At 41.7% G+C, this 14,908-nt stretch overlaps 1 protein-coding gene across 1 annotated transcript; it reads left to right on the plus strand.

The window, feature by feature from the left end:
* Positions 1–2,470: 2,470 nt before the first annotated feature.
* On the plus strand, positions 2,471–5,003 carry LOC139445664 (3-[(3aS,4S,7aS)-7a-methyl-1,5-dioxo-octahydro-1H-inden-4-yl]propanoyl:CoA ligase-like). The gene is made up of 2 exons (XM_071226854.1): positions 2,471–2,504; positions 2,777–5,003. Exon 2 carries the CDS (start codon positions 2,791–2,793, stop codon positions 4,438–4,440), a length of 1,650 nt encoding a protein of 549 aa, XP_071082955.1. The 5' UTR covers positions 2,471–2,504; positions 2,777–2,790; the 3' UTR covers positions 4,441–5,003.
* The last annotated feature ends 9,905 nt before the right edge of the window (positions 5,004–14,908 follow it).

Raw genomic sequence — 14,908 nt, forward strand, 5'->3', positions numbered from 1 at the left:
GACTATGCAGTGATTGACACCATTGTGTGTGTGTGTGTGTGTGTGTGTGTGTGTGTGTGTGTGTGTGTGTGTGTGTGTGTGTGCGCGCGCGCGCGCGGCATGAAACCATACTCACTCTATTTCAAGTGGCTGGATATTTCCCCACATTTCCATTGTCGAAGCAAGGATGTTCTTTGATCTGGCAATGCTGGGTGCGCTGGTGCTATGGGATGAAGACGAGGACGGTGGATCTCAGAGCGCCCGAAGTAAGGTCGATGGCCGTCTTACACAACATGGGCTAGACACGGAATGAGAAACCTCCATGACACACCTTTTCCACTTGTACCTTTTCAAATAACAGTTATTGTCCATTCCTTTTCATTTGCACGGTTACATTGGGTTTCATGACAAAATAACCTCATCACATGAAAATATCGCTCGCGTCGTGTAATTATAGATTGCAACCCCTTTCGTTTCTGAAGACAGTTGAGTATAATTTAATGTTAGTTCATTGTTATTCATGCATTCTGATTAGCAGAATTTGTTACGTGTTATTACATTCATTTCCCAATGAATTTAAACAATAAAGCCACGCCTACCGCGACGGACTGCTTTTATTACTACGGATCCGGAATGTCGGGGAATCTAAATATTACAGTCAAGGAAATTCCCCTTCTGCTCACGTGTATCGTCCTGCACAGGATATATTCAGCGAAATTCATGCATTTCATTGTCCAAACTACACTTTCAGACCAATGGCCGAGAAGGAATGAGGCAGTGAACGCGAAGGCTCATTTTATTTTCGGCTGGCCTGCGTTCCACAAACGGTGTCATTTCTCACCTGCAGTTTTCAGACTGTGTCTTCCCGTTCTCAGGGAGCTAATGTTTTAATCTGGCGGCAATTGGCCATGTCATTGGAAACAAGCGCCTTTTCCCGGACATATTTCTTCCGATTCGTTACAGTCTGACTGTTGCAGTTTTTCTCGCCTCTTTGCTTTGATTGACGGGTCCTATGAACTTTGTATTGACCCTACTATCCATTGATTGGCTACTGACTTTGTGGGCGTGTCAAGTGATTCATGCAACAGTATGTTTTCCTACACCTGGAATATCTCGTCTTTTTTCTGCATTAATACTTACAACTTTTGTTGGTTATACTATTGTGGATAACACATGTTTTCGTTGTCGAATTTAATTATAAGGATTGACTGGATTATTTTCGGTTTAAGGTATGAATCGAAAAACCGATGTGCAAACTGTATGAATACGTGTAGCGAAAAACCAATGTACAAACTGAGTTTTTTATTCATACCTCAATGAAACGAAAACAATACAGTCTATCCTTAAGTAATATTCGATATCACTGTATAAAAAAATGATCTGCTAGTGTTGAAGCGTCATTCGCGTAGCGAGAACGATGAATCAGGATATACATATGCTCATAACTTTATCATGGCGTGAAAGTATAGCCATGTTACTTACATGAATACGTACAATTATAATAATCCTGGGGTGGTCGGGTAGCCTAGTGGTTAAAGCGTTCGCTCGTCACGCCGAAGACCCAGGTTCGATTCCCGACATGGGTACACTGTGTAAAGCCGTTCTGGTGTCCCCCGCCGGAATATTGCTAAAAGCGGCGTTACACCATACTCACCTACTCACTATTATAATCCTGGCTAGCAACACAGCTGTCACTGGCTTTGTTACACCTGTTGTGTTACACGTTTTGAGGCATACACAACTCGGGTATTAATCCATATCTCCCTGCATGAACAACATCTCTAAACGTTGCTATAATACATATACTTACACTGTCAAATGCGGCTCGACTAGTTACAGACTGCAGTCATAGAGCTGGAATATTGATGACTGCAACGTTACACAACAAACAAACAAACAGACATACTCTCAAATGCAGATTGATAAAACATATGAACATGATATAACAATTGAAAAATCACGAATTGGAGTCAGGCTTTCAGTAGTTTCTTCCTCAAGTCGACCCGTAAAGATCCGGGGTGGCGTAGGTCTTCTGCAACCCATGCTTGCCGCAAATGGCGACTGTGCTTGTAAGAGCCGCCTAACGGGATCGGTTGGTCAGGCTCGCTGACTTGGTTGATACATGTCATCGTATCCCCATTGTGTGGATCGATGCTCATGATGTCAATCACTGCCTTGTCTGGTCCAGAGTCGATTATTTACAGACAGCCGTCATATAGCTGGAATATTGCTGCGGCGTTAAACAACAAATAATCAATCAATTTTACCCTAGTCCGAGTTAACCTCAATACACAAAGCAATAGTATACCTACTCAAGGTCAAGGTAGCTAGAATGTCACGAAACCCAGGCCATGCACGATCTCGATGCGTGTCATATCTTATCTAGAGATTCTGTATGCAGAGTCAATGTTGATACAAGGGCATAGATATATCCCAGATTATCTTGCGCAATACAACGGCCTCAATATAACATAACATGCTTGAATGTAAGGTTTACATGATCAGTATTGCAAACTGAGGGACGAGTAAGTATAACATACGTATTATATTAATTTTAATATATTATAATGATTTTAAATCAAATTTGGGATATGAGAAAATATAGGACATATATATATATGAATGTCACAATTGGTCAGGCTACACCTTAAGACCTTTGATAAGGCAAATATTTACATGTAGTATTGCCTGTAGATCTTCTATTCAACATGAAGGCGGCTTATATTGTGTTTGGTGTACAGCTGCATTACAAGTACAGAAGTATCCATTTGGACGAAACTGATTTACTTCTTTACAGCTGAAGATAATAAGATGGCAGAGAGCAAACATAGTTGCATTGGCCAGACCTTTTGTGATAGAATCTGCTTCTGGGGAGAGACGGAACCTGACACGCCTGCTTTTATTTTCCGGAGCAAAAATGGCAGATATGTCTTGTCACGGGGAGATGTCCTGGACCTGTCCAGTAGATTTGCTTTCAGATTGACTGAACTTGGTGTTCAACCTGGAGATGTGGTGTGCATTGCTCTTCCGAACTGCCCGGAGAGAATCATTGTAGACTTCGGTGTACATTTAGCTGGAGCCGTGACCATGAACGGCCAAATTCTGAGTTCGGATGGACAAGATATTATTGAATCAATGTGTAAATCAAAATGCAAAATGCTTGTCGCTGATCCAGATCAAGAAAACGGTGCATGGAGCATATGTAAGCAGAGGTTCCAGGTGGTATCTGACAGCAAACACGCTTCTGTTATCAAGAGCAAAGATGTACCTAGTCTGGTGCATTTGGCAAATTGTAGAACCAGAAAACCAGAGTCAGAATTCCTAACATCTCTGCCAAGCAATACATTCATCAGCAGGAGTAGAAAATCCTCAGATATCGCCTCTATCTTTGCCACATCAGGCAGCACCGGATACAGTAAACTGGTTCAACATACACATAAGGCCCTTCTTCTCATAGCTCACAGGCTAAGAGCGATCACTGGAATAAGTGGCAAAGAAGATGTTTCTTTTACTACTGCTCCTCTGGGGTGGATTGGCGGCTTCCCAGCATATTTCCTGTACTCTGGCTCTCCGACTGTCATGATTGATGATGCGGTTGGAGGAGAAGCTGACATGCTCAGGTTTGTCTGGAACATAATATGTGATGAAAATGTATCCTTTGGAGGCTTCGCATCATTCCAGCTAATAGGCATTCTCAGACGAAGAGATCTTTGGGAATCTGCAGGAAAGAAACTAAAGAAGGTTTTGACTGGTGGGCAACCTTTGAAGAAAGACTGTCTTGAAGCAATAGGCCATCTTACAGATTCCATATTGAATTTCTATGCCTCTACCGAAATTGGCGCAATGGGTGTCGTTGATCTTAATGAAAGTAGTAAACACGACTTCAAGGAAAATATGACAGGGTACCCCGTGCAGGGAGTTGAGATTCGAGTAGTTGATTCAGAGCTGAATGAAGCGGATGGCGAAACACGGGGGGAAATCATCGTACGTTCGGAGACTCTAACTGACGGTTACATTGGAGACACAGGGAATATGGCCTCCTTTCTGACAGATGGTTGGTTTCGTATGGATGATGTTGGTTACGTTGACGCGAAAGGTCTTTTGAGTGTTGAGGGGAGAAGTTCAGATGCTATCATGCACGGTGCCTACATCCTCTACCCGACCTGGCTGGAAGAGAAACTGGACAAATGCCCTGGAGTTGAACAGCTCTTCATTGTTCCAGTGCCAGACAAAGTTCTTCACCAAGAAATATGTGCATGCGTCAAGCGAAATGACGGATCTCAGTCAAGTGAAGAAGACATTCTCAACTTTGCTAAAGCTGCAATTACGGTGAATATTCCTTCTACCATGAACGTAGTTCCAAAATATGTTGTGTTCTTTGAAACATTCCCTGTCACAAAAACTCTTAAACTGAACCGAAAGGAACTGGCAAAACTCGCCCGAGAGAGGCTTCAATTATAGTTGAAGCAGGCTTGAAATGATTTTGTCATACAGTAAACTACGGTTATAACGAACTCAAAGGGACTACTAATTTTAATTCGTTATAACCGTAATTCGTTATAAGCATATATACAGTATAGCTACAGAAAATAGTCGGGACTAAAAAGTTAGTTCGTTATATCCGTCAGTTCGTTATAAGCGTGTTCGTTATAACCGTAGTTCACTGTATATGAATGAATGTGTTTTATTCACTTCTAAATGTACTTGTACAGTAAAGTACGGTTATAACAAACTCAAAGGGACTACTAATTTTAGTTCGTTTTAACCGTAGTTCGCTATAAGCATATATACAGCATAACTACAGCAAATAGTCGGGACCAAAAAAGTAGTTCGTTATATCCGTCAGTTCGTTATAAGCGTGTTCGTTGTAACCGTAGTTTACTGTACTACATATCTTTGTCGTTGAATGCGATGGCAGAACACACCTACGCCTTGAGGAACACAAGGGACATCGGCTTTTGTACCTCGATTATTATCCTACACTATGTGTAATAGCAGGTATTGAACAGGTTCACATTCCAGTGATTTACGCATGCCGTTGTTTATGTTTTTATTTGACTTCTTTTCCTTAATTTATTAATTATTAACGTGCTAGTTGAAATATATTGCTGATAAATAGAACAAGATTATATTACAGTTTGAGTTATTATATTAATTTCATACTCAGATTTCCAGATTTTCTACGAATACAGGCGTCGCCTCATGCACTGTGCACCATATTATTCAAGTAGACTGTTGCTAATACGTTGTTCTCCGTGCGACAGCAAGGTCGCCGACTGTCAATGTATGTTCAATGTACTTATGATTATACCAGACAAATATAAGATTACATTTGGCTCAGTTTAGTGCTTTATCGCGTCATAAATAGTAAATAAATAGTAGCCCCGGTGTGTTGTTTGGTTCTTATAAAGTCATGATACCAGGAGTCATCTAGATGTCTTAGGCGCCTCAATTCGCTGGGCACAGATATGATCGTGGTCTGGGTTGGAATCCCAATTGTATGAATTGTCCCTCTAAGTGCCAGTTCACCTTTTCTGCTGACACAGAACAAGAGTATATTACAGTTTGAGTTATTATATTCATTTAGAGTGTACTCAGAGTTCCAGATTTTCTACGTGTACTCAGATTTCCAGATTTTCTACATATACATATGACCCGTGAAGACCCGGGGTAGTATAGGTCTTCAGCAACTCGTCCTTGCCGTAAAAGGCGACTGTACTTGTCGTAAAAGGCGACAAACGGGATCGGGTGGTCAGGCTCGCTGACTTGGTTGATACATGTCATGGATCGAAACTGCGTGGATCGATGTTCATGATGTCAATCACTGCATAGTCTGGTCCAGACTCGATTATTTACAGACCGCCGTCATATAGCTGGAATATTGCTAAGTGCGGCGTTAAACAACAGACAGACAAACATAAGTTGTTCTAAGTGCGATAGAAAGGTCGCACACACACACACACACACACACACACACACACACACACACACACACACACACACACACACACACCGGAGTCAACATTGCTGTTTCAGGGGTGTATGTTTCGCCGTGGCGTCCATTTTCTGTGTATTCGAAATCTTCAGGAATACAAGTATTAATATCACCATATGAGTTAGTAAGTTGGGTTTTCAGCAACATAGCAGAAAAATCACAGCGGGGAACACAAGAACAGGCTTTTACCATCATAGGTCTCGAACCAGGGTCTTCGCTGTCAGGGAGTTTGCCTTTACCACTTAACCACTAGGCTATAATAGTGTGATTTTATTGTTCGGTACTGGGTCAGGTCAACTGTCTCGATGTTTACTTAAGATAAGTAGATCGGTTGTGTCATAGTACACGTCGCCCGATAATGTTCTGAATGTTCGTCACATGGTGGTCGTGCTGTGGAGATAAGCTTATCAGGAACACCCGCCAAGGTCGAAAGCTTATCAGTGAATGTTGATGATATATAGATACACGTATGCTGCAGTTATGTATGACACCAAATACATACGAGACACGAACATGTTGTATACTGAACACAAAATGTTAGGGATCATGAAAAATGTTAACATACCATACACATTTTAGGAAAATCAGTCATCACTGCACAAACTATCACCAGACACATTCACGATCCCTAATTTTATTTGTTCAGTATATACATGAATCCTGTTTCGAAGCGTCCATGAAACATATGTGCACATATGCAATAGCAAAAATCCATCCCATATTGTAAAGAGGTATTATAAGGCAGTTATGTTAAGGTTGAGTTGGTGAGTTTGGTTTAAAGCTGGACCGAGAGCACAAAAGTATTCAGCTCTCAAATGTTTACCACTAACATGGTGCTGACAAATAAAGAATCATAATAAAAGCGAATCTGTATTTGAAGCCACAATCAGAAAACCATGACACGACGAAAGCTATCGTCAACGATGTCATACATGGTAAATTCCTTTGGTTCAGTAAATCTACTTGTATTTTTGTTGGGGCGACTGGCAGGGGTCAAATGGTCGATGTAGGGCGCAAATATACCTTTTTTTCTGGTCCAAGACGTCCTTCAGTTATACCACTACCACCATAGTAATGTGTGTATGTGTGAACGTGTAACTGTCTTCCTGTGGAATGAATACCTTAAAACATAGGCGTTTTGGGTTACGTGTTTCGATTGGCGGTGATACCATGATGTCTCAGTCGGCGATATACGTCGCTGTCGCACTCGTTGTCGTTGTCTAAATGAGGACTCTATTACGAAGGTACAAGGTCCAATTTTGCTTTTTTAAAGTCATTTGAATCGTGTAACATCGACACAGCGACTTTTAATTTGTTGCTTTACGTCAAACAATACCCAAAGATATCTAACCTTCAATGAACTTAAATTGTTTTATTGAACAAATATATTTCGTTTTATTTTCTTGTGATCGTCAGTTCCAATAGGAGTGAGGGAGTTAAAATTTAACGTCACATCGGCAATATTACAGACATATCATGACGAGATAAAGTCAGACATTTGATAAGTTTCAGTGAGAAATTTAATCATATTAATATACCATCCAGATTGAATCTATCTGACATTTCTACTTACCTGTGAACAATAATACATGATTATGATGTAAATTTTAACTGTGGTCATGTATGCGAACTAAAGGTCTATGTCTTGTTACTAATCGAGGTTTCGTGTAATTGTTTTGCTGACCTGTCTGCCTGGACAAATATTGTACAGGTCACTTTTTATTTCTGTTCGATCGATTTCAAGGAAGAGCTAAAACGTTGGCAATAATTCCCGCTAACACGTTTCCTTCAGTAATATTGGCATAACGCGTGTGCCAATTAGCAACATCCCGTGCTTGGAGTCTTCGGAATCATAATCTGAGATACTTTGTTGAGTATTAACATCCGTAATAATGATGATTAAGTCAAACAGTTCCAACATAATTTGTTTCGGGCGCTTAGTTTTTCAAAATGGTTTTGACTTCAATTGATTCTCATGGTCCATTAAGACTGAATCAAGGTCGTGAGCTGGTATTGCAAACACTACCATTTGTCCGAGGTGTGTGGTTAATGTCACACGGTCTGCGTGTCTTTACTCTCTATGCTGATGGAAAGAGACAAGGTGTAGGAGTTAAATTCTGAAGACATTTTGTTCTTGACATGAAACCTACAGATGTGTCTCTTGTCGCAGACTGCAGGTATTGGACAAGTCTTGTTCGTTCTGGAACCAACGGAAATGGGATTTGTATCATCAAAATCTTTACTTGAGTTGTAGGAGTTGGTTGAATTCCCTAACCATCCGTTAAAACAATGTTGGACATTGGAACCTTTCCAGTGAGTGTGTATTCGATAAACCAATGCTAATGCGTGCATGCGTACCTGCGTGCGTTTTAGGGGCTACGGCGTTGACTCTTCACGTCAGATAATGCTAAAAGGGCGCAAAACCTCATTATCTCACTAACTCAACTAAACAACACCTTTCCTTCTTGAATTCGTCATGTATTTGATGACAACGTCACTGTTCTATCGTGTTTAACGTTTATTTTGACATCCAAATTCAACACAGGTCAAATAGATGTTTCGCTTTTGTTGTATAGTTTGCGCCGTTGTAAGCAATATTCCCGCAATATCGCGGCGGAGGACACCAGAAATGGGCTTTACACATTGTACATGAAACTCTGGTCTTCCGCGTGATGTTCGAATGCTGTAACCACTAGGCTATCTCACCGCCCCTATTCGGGGGCACGGTCTTTAATGCGCCGCGATTCGCCATGCAGACCAGAAACCTATGATTGTGGGTTGGAATCCCGATTCGCCCCGATTATGTTTCTTGGTTTGTCAGCACCATAGCCGTGTTCGTGGGTTTCATCGTCTGAGACCTGCTTCACTTCGGGCTTTCCTCCCACATTAAGCTGACACGCCGTGAACTGGAATACTGTTAAAAGCGACGTGAAACCCAACTCACTCACCACCCCTATTCCCTTAGGACAACTTTCGTCACTTACACAGTGAAAAGAATGAATACGTTAATTAGCATATGCTATGCATGGTGACCCGTGACTCGCGACTCGCGACTCGCTCAACTAGAGGTAGCCTTGTTGAAAATATACATATTCGTTATGTTTGGTTAAGTTAAAGGTGACGCAATAGAATAAGCGATATTTAAGTGATTCGTTTCCCAATATTTACCATCTTTTAAAAGTTAACCTACCTAGGATACGTTTTACAAATTGAAGCAGGAATGCATGAATGTTACCTAGTATGATCACACAATCTCATAATATAGTCGGAGTCGTCCCATGGAGTCGATTATATATAACAGGCGAATCAATAGACATAAGAGCTTCGTAGTTCCCTGTGATGATACTAGCCTCTACGCAGGAGACATGATTCATTTTCGGTTTCACTTGACATGACCTGTGATTGCTCAGTCTCTTCAAACAATTCGCAAAAAACTATCCCGTTCTTTGATAACACGAGGGTATGGTTTAATGATACTATCTTGCAGTTGGGAGTGGGTAAGTATGCTTTCTATGACACTGTTAGCAATGTTCCAGCAAGATCACTTTCGGGGGGACATTATGAATGTGTGTCATTATATTTATGTGGTGGATTCCCGGTCCGGCGTGACGAGCGAAAGTTCTAACCACTAGGCTCCCCCACCTCCTTTCTATTTGACATAAGAATGAGTGAGTGAGTGAGTTAGTTGGGTTTAACGCCGCTTTTAACAGTATTCCAGTTATATCACCACGTGTCAGCTTAATGTGGGAGGAGAGATCTAAGTGATGCAGGTCTCAGGCGTTTACCACTTCGGTGAAACCCACGAGCACGGGTATGGTGCTGACGAACCTAGAAACATAATCGGGACGAACTGGGATTCGAACCCACAATGATAGGTTTCTGGCGTGCCCAAGGGACGCAACTCTGCACAGCAATCGCGGCACCTTAGACGACTGGGCCACCCGTGCCCCCGGACATAAGAATGAGTTTCACTCATTTTCAGTGATCCTCTCATATAATGTTCACCGCTATTTTTCTGTCCAAGCCCACTGAATTATGTTTCGGCAGAAAATCGGGAATGATTATTCTCTAGCGTTGACGTGTTATATTTAATTGAACCGGGTCGATGTTTTTGCGGCTGGTCCGATTTCACTGAGTTTTCATCATAAGCTCAGTAGTAAATATCAATTATTACTACTAAAGAAATGTTTGGGTCGAGACAATAAAACTGATCCTCTTCCTTCCGTTTTCATGCACGCATCTCCCACTCACTATGTACGCACATCAGCACGACCTGCCCATCTCCCAATGGCACCCCATGGATTACCGCTTGTGAGGCAGTCCATCGTGGTCAGAATTCATATGAAGTGTAATAGTGTTTTCCGACTCTTACAATACTGGTAGTTAAGAATGGCACGAACCTATCCGAATACTGTTTAAATAGCCATAATCTGGTATGAACTTTCGTCATCATTTGGATAAATCAAATTGTCCTTGCCTATTTGATTGCCTTCATTAGTGTGATTTTATATAAAATCGTGGGTTCAAAATCCATATTTGCTAAATGTTCTAAAATAACATTTGCCTTTGATTCATTTCTTTATAGGTTAACCATGTGTGGTGGAATCACAAATAAATGGTAATACTTGCATGCTAGACTCGCAACACGTTATAACCTACCTTCCCTAAGACTTTTATCCTAAAGTCTAGTACGTACTTTCCAGATTTGTTTTCTCCTTTAGAACTGCGTTGCAGCAAATCACTATCTTTGATCTTCACTTCACCATCACTTCGTAGGTGGTGTGTATGCTATCCAATGTAATACCACCAGCGTGTGTGACAACCTAATGTTTTATTCAACTTTTGACAGGTTGGTAATTGTGTATTTAACAGGAATTCTGACTGAGCCAAAGCATTAACTCATATCATCAATGCCTGGGGAATCTTCCTACTCTTATAGCTGTCAGATGAAACGAAAGATAGACCAAAGGAAACAGAAACGACAAATGCACAGTACGATACTCACAAATCATTATGGTATAATGTGTCCTCAAAATAAGTACTACTATAATTTCTCCTGTCGTTTGATTTCCTTTCAGTCGACAGTGATATAACTATGGGTAGACTCAAAGCTTTGGTATTTCGATTACCGATACAAAGTCTGCCAATTTCGATAAAGAGCAAAGCACAATTGAGGTAACTGTTGAGTGAGTTTAAGTGAAGTAGTGAGTGAGTGAGTGAGTGAATGAGTATGGGTTTTGCTGCTTTTAGCAATATTCCAGCAATATCACGGCGGTAATCGAACCCGGGTTTTCGGCGTGACGAGCGAACGCTTTAACCACCAGGCTACCCGACCGCCCCTTAACTGAAGTAAACATCAGTACATGAAACTATGCTTGACTTACGAGGCGACTAACGGGATCGGGTGGTCAGGCTCGCTGACTTGGTTGATACATGTCATCAATCCCAATTGCATGGATCGATGCTTATGATGTCTATCACTAAATTGTCTTGTCCAGACTCGATTATTTACAGACCGCCGTCATATAGCTGGAATATTGCTGAGTGCGGCGTTAAACAACAAACAAACCATGGAATCTGATAGAAGCGGGATAGGAACCAGTTCATAGTATTCTAAGGCACTCAACACAGCGAACTGCGGCGCCTTGAGCACCCATGTGCCCCAGATCGTACTAGGGCTGGGACGGGCAACTCGGGTGCTCGGGTCGGTGGGTCCTGAGTAGGGCTCGGGTACCCACAGGACTACCCGGACCCGTGGTTAGTCACGTCATATATTGTTTAGTGACAAAAATTATCTAAAACTCTATGATTACACAATAAGTAACTAATGTTCCCATTTCTTTCTGACAATGCACTCATTCCTTCTGACTTTTATATGTCAAAATGTGAATAAAGATAATGCTTCATGAAATAAACTTCAGTGTATGTATGAGTCTGACTAGATCGATTTACACTTGTGTATCTAAACACATTTTGACAGGGCTACGGGCAACCTTTTTCCAAATCGGACAGATTGTACCTATCTCTAAATATCTACAACGGGTACCCGGGTAGGGTAGGGTAATAGGGTGGTGGGTACCCGGGTAGTAAATTTGGACCCCCAGCCCTAGATCGTACCCCTCCTAAGCAGTAGTATCATATGTCATAACTCTATCAGGGGGCACGGGTGGCCCAGTCGTCTAAGGCGCCGCAATTCGCTGTGCAGGGTTGCGTCCCTTAGGCACGCCAGAAACCTATGATTGTGGGCTCGTATCTCGATTCGCCCCATTATGTTTCTAGGTTTGTCAGCACCATACCCGTGCTCATGGGTTTCACCGAAGTGGTAAACGTCTAAGACCTGCATCACTTCGAACTTTCCTCCCACAGTAAGCTGACACGCTGCGATATAACTGCAATACTGTTAAAAGCGGCGTTAAACCCAACTCACTCACTCACTCATAACTCTATCATGCATTGAAGTAATCACCCATATTACATCTTCGCAAAACATTATGCAAATAGGACATGCGTGTTAAAGGGGCACTGATCTAACGCAATTCCCCGGACTGGTTGTTGCCTTTGTTATTGTTTTTTCCCCCTTGAGTACCCGGATGATACGCAACGCAACTGAGCGTGACCAGAGACTGGGCTACCGTCTGCAAAGACAGCTAAATAAACTTGGAGGCTGGAGGCAATATTTGCTTTACGAATTTTTGCATAAACACTGATTGGTTAACTGTGATCTATAAAGATTTCGACAAAGGGCGCATGTTGATTAATTTCTTCAGCCTAAACAAACAGACAAAAAGAACGGCGGAGCTCATCGGATGTCGTCATTTGGAAATACCCCAGATGGTCATAGTTTAATACTAAAAAAAGTATCTATGCAGTGAAAGCAATTTCGGATTGCGTCGATAATACGATTAGAAGCCTAACAACATAGAAATGTACTTTTCAACGTAACATTTTCAGTCTCTTGGTGATGACATTAAACATCAAAATGTTTGGAATTCGTTATCATAATAATACAGATGGAAATGTTTTTCAGTCACTTTGTAAAATAACTGAATATTTATGTTTGATAAATATGTTACACATTTTGACAGTAAAAAAATATACACACTATAAAAAAAGCAATGCTCAGATGAAATATTTACTTTGTGTTGCAAGTCAAAATAGTGTAAACGAAAATCGCAAAATTACCAAGCAAGTGACTTATCAAAACTTCGTCACCATTACCGATGCTACCCACAAAAATACCTACATTTCCTTATTATCTCGAAAACTGTATTTCATTTTGTTGATCAATGTGACCATACGCTCTTATTACTACCGGTATCCATAAAAGTGACTAATGCGCTTACGAATTGCGCAACAGAGGTCGCGAGCTAGTCTAGATTTCTGCTCTACATCCGGGTACTCACTGGGAAAAAACAATAACAAAGGCAACAACCAGTCCCGGGGAATTGCGTTAGATCAGTGCCCCTTTAAGTAGATGTATTTCACATACATACACATCCACTAAGTCTCACTGGACGATGGATTGAAGTGTCCGCGTGTATCTGCATTAAAGCATCCCACAGCTGGGAAGGAAGGCTAATCCTCCAGTCGAAAACCGTTTGAAACCTCTAATGGACGGATCAAGACATGACATTAATCTTCCTGTGATCAGATAACACGGAATTCTCGACGAACCACGTCGTCTCTGCTCTGCAATGCATTCCACGTGCACAGAACGCAGATGGGCACCATAAACGAACGAATCCCATGAGCGCTGTGGCCCAGATCTGTCGGTCGTGTCATAAACGAAATTACATTAACAACACTAAATGCTGAGCGTATTTTTTTCACAGTTCTGTGTTTTTCCTTGTTTCCTTCCATTGTGCGATGAGAACTCCCTACATCTCCAATTGGCCCTCTTCTGCTTTCGCCCTGCCATTTGCTATGCATTGACCGGAAATAGACAGCCTTGGGCTACATCCGGTTGTTCGCGAGACAGCAACGAGGGCTTTTGTAACAAATTTTCCGAAGATTATCAAATTATTTCTTCCACGAGATTGGGCGTAAAGCGATGATTTTTCCACTAAATTTAAGTTCACCGTCGGCCAGGCGGTTTTTCTGTTGTTTAAGAAACTGAGCACGTGTGATATTGTTCTGCGATTGTAATGCTGTCATTTCCCAAGGAAGATTAAATCAGCGGTCTAATGGTACCATACAGTCACGAAATATAAAATGTATCATCTGATGACGGACAATTCGCAATAATTGACTTCAGCTTATATATGCCGTCGAATGAATGTCAGACAATCTGACAATTGTCGTATTATGTACTTGTTTGTGCACATTAAAACGTAATTATACATATCTACCTGTCTGTGAGGAAGTCACTATAGTTAACAGTGATGTAATTCTCTACTGATCTGGGGGCACGGGTGGCCCAGTCGTCTAAGGCGCCGCGATTCGCTGTGCAGAATTGCGTCCCTTGGGCACGCCAGAAACCTATCATTGTGGGTTCGAATCCCAGTTCGCCCCGATTATGTTTCTAGGTTTGTCAGCACCATACCCGTGCTCGTGGGTTTCACCGAAGTGGTAAACGTCTGAGACCTGCATCACTTCGGGCTTTCCTCCCACATTAAGCTGACACGCCGCGATGTAACTGGAATACTGTTAAAAGCAGCGTTAAACCCAACTCACTTACTCACTCTACTGATCTATCATATTCAGACACACGCCTGAAACCTGAAGGTATTTCATTCGCGATATATAACGATATGACAACATCATCGTTTTGTGTTGCGGTAGTAACATACCACTTACATTTAATAAAACACACACACACACACCATCACCACACACAGACACACACACATACAGACACACACACACACACACACACACGCACGCACACACACACACACACACACCTCCTTTCCACTCTCCACCCTTCCCAGCTTC

Source organism: Haliotis cracherodii, unplaced genomic scaffold (genome assembly GCF_022045235.1).
Source record: "Haliotis cracherodii isolate W230 unplaced genomic scaffold, xgHalCrac1.p SCAF_6, whole genome shotgun sequence".
Taxonomy (NCBI): domain Eukaryota; kingdom Metazoa; phylum Mollusca; class Gastropoda; order Lepetellida; family Haliotidae; genus Haliotis; species Haliotis cracherodii.

What these genes read in the sequence shown, in the direction of transcription:
- LOC139445664 (XM_071226854.1), top strand. Translation starts at nt 2,791, where the DNA reads ATGGCAGAGAGCAAACATAGTTGCATTGGCCAGACCTTTTGTGATAGA.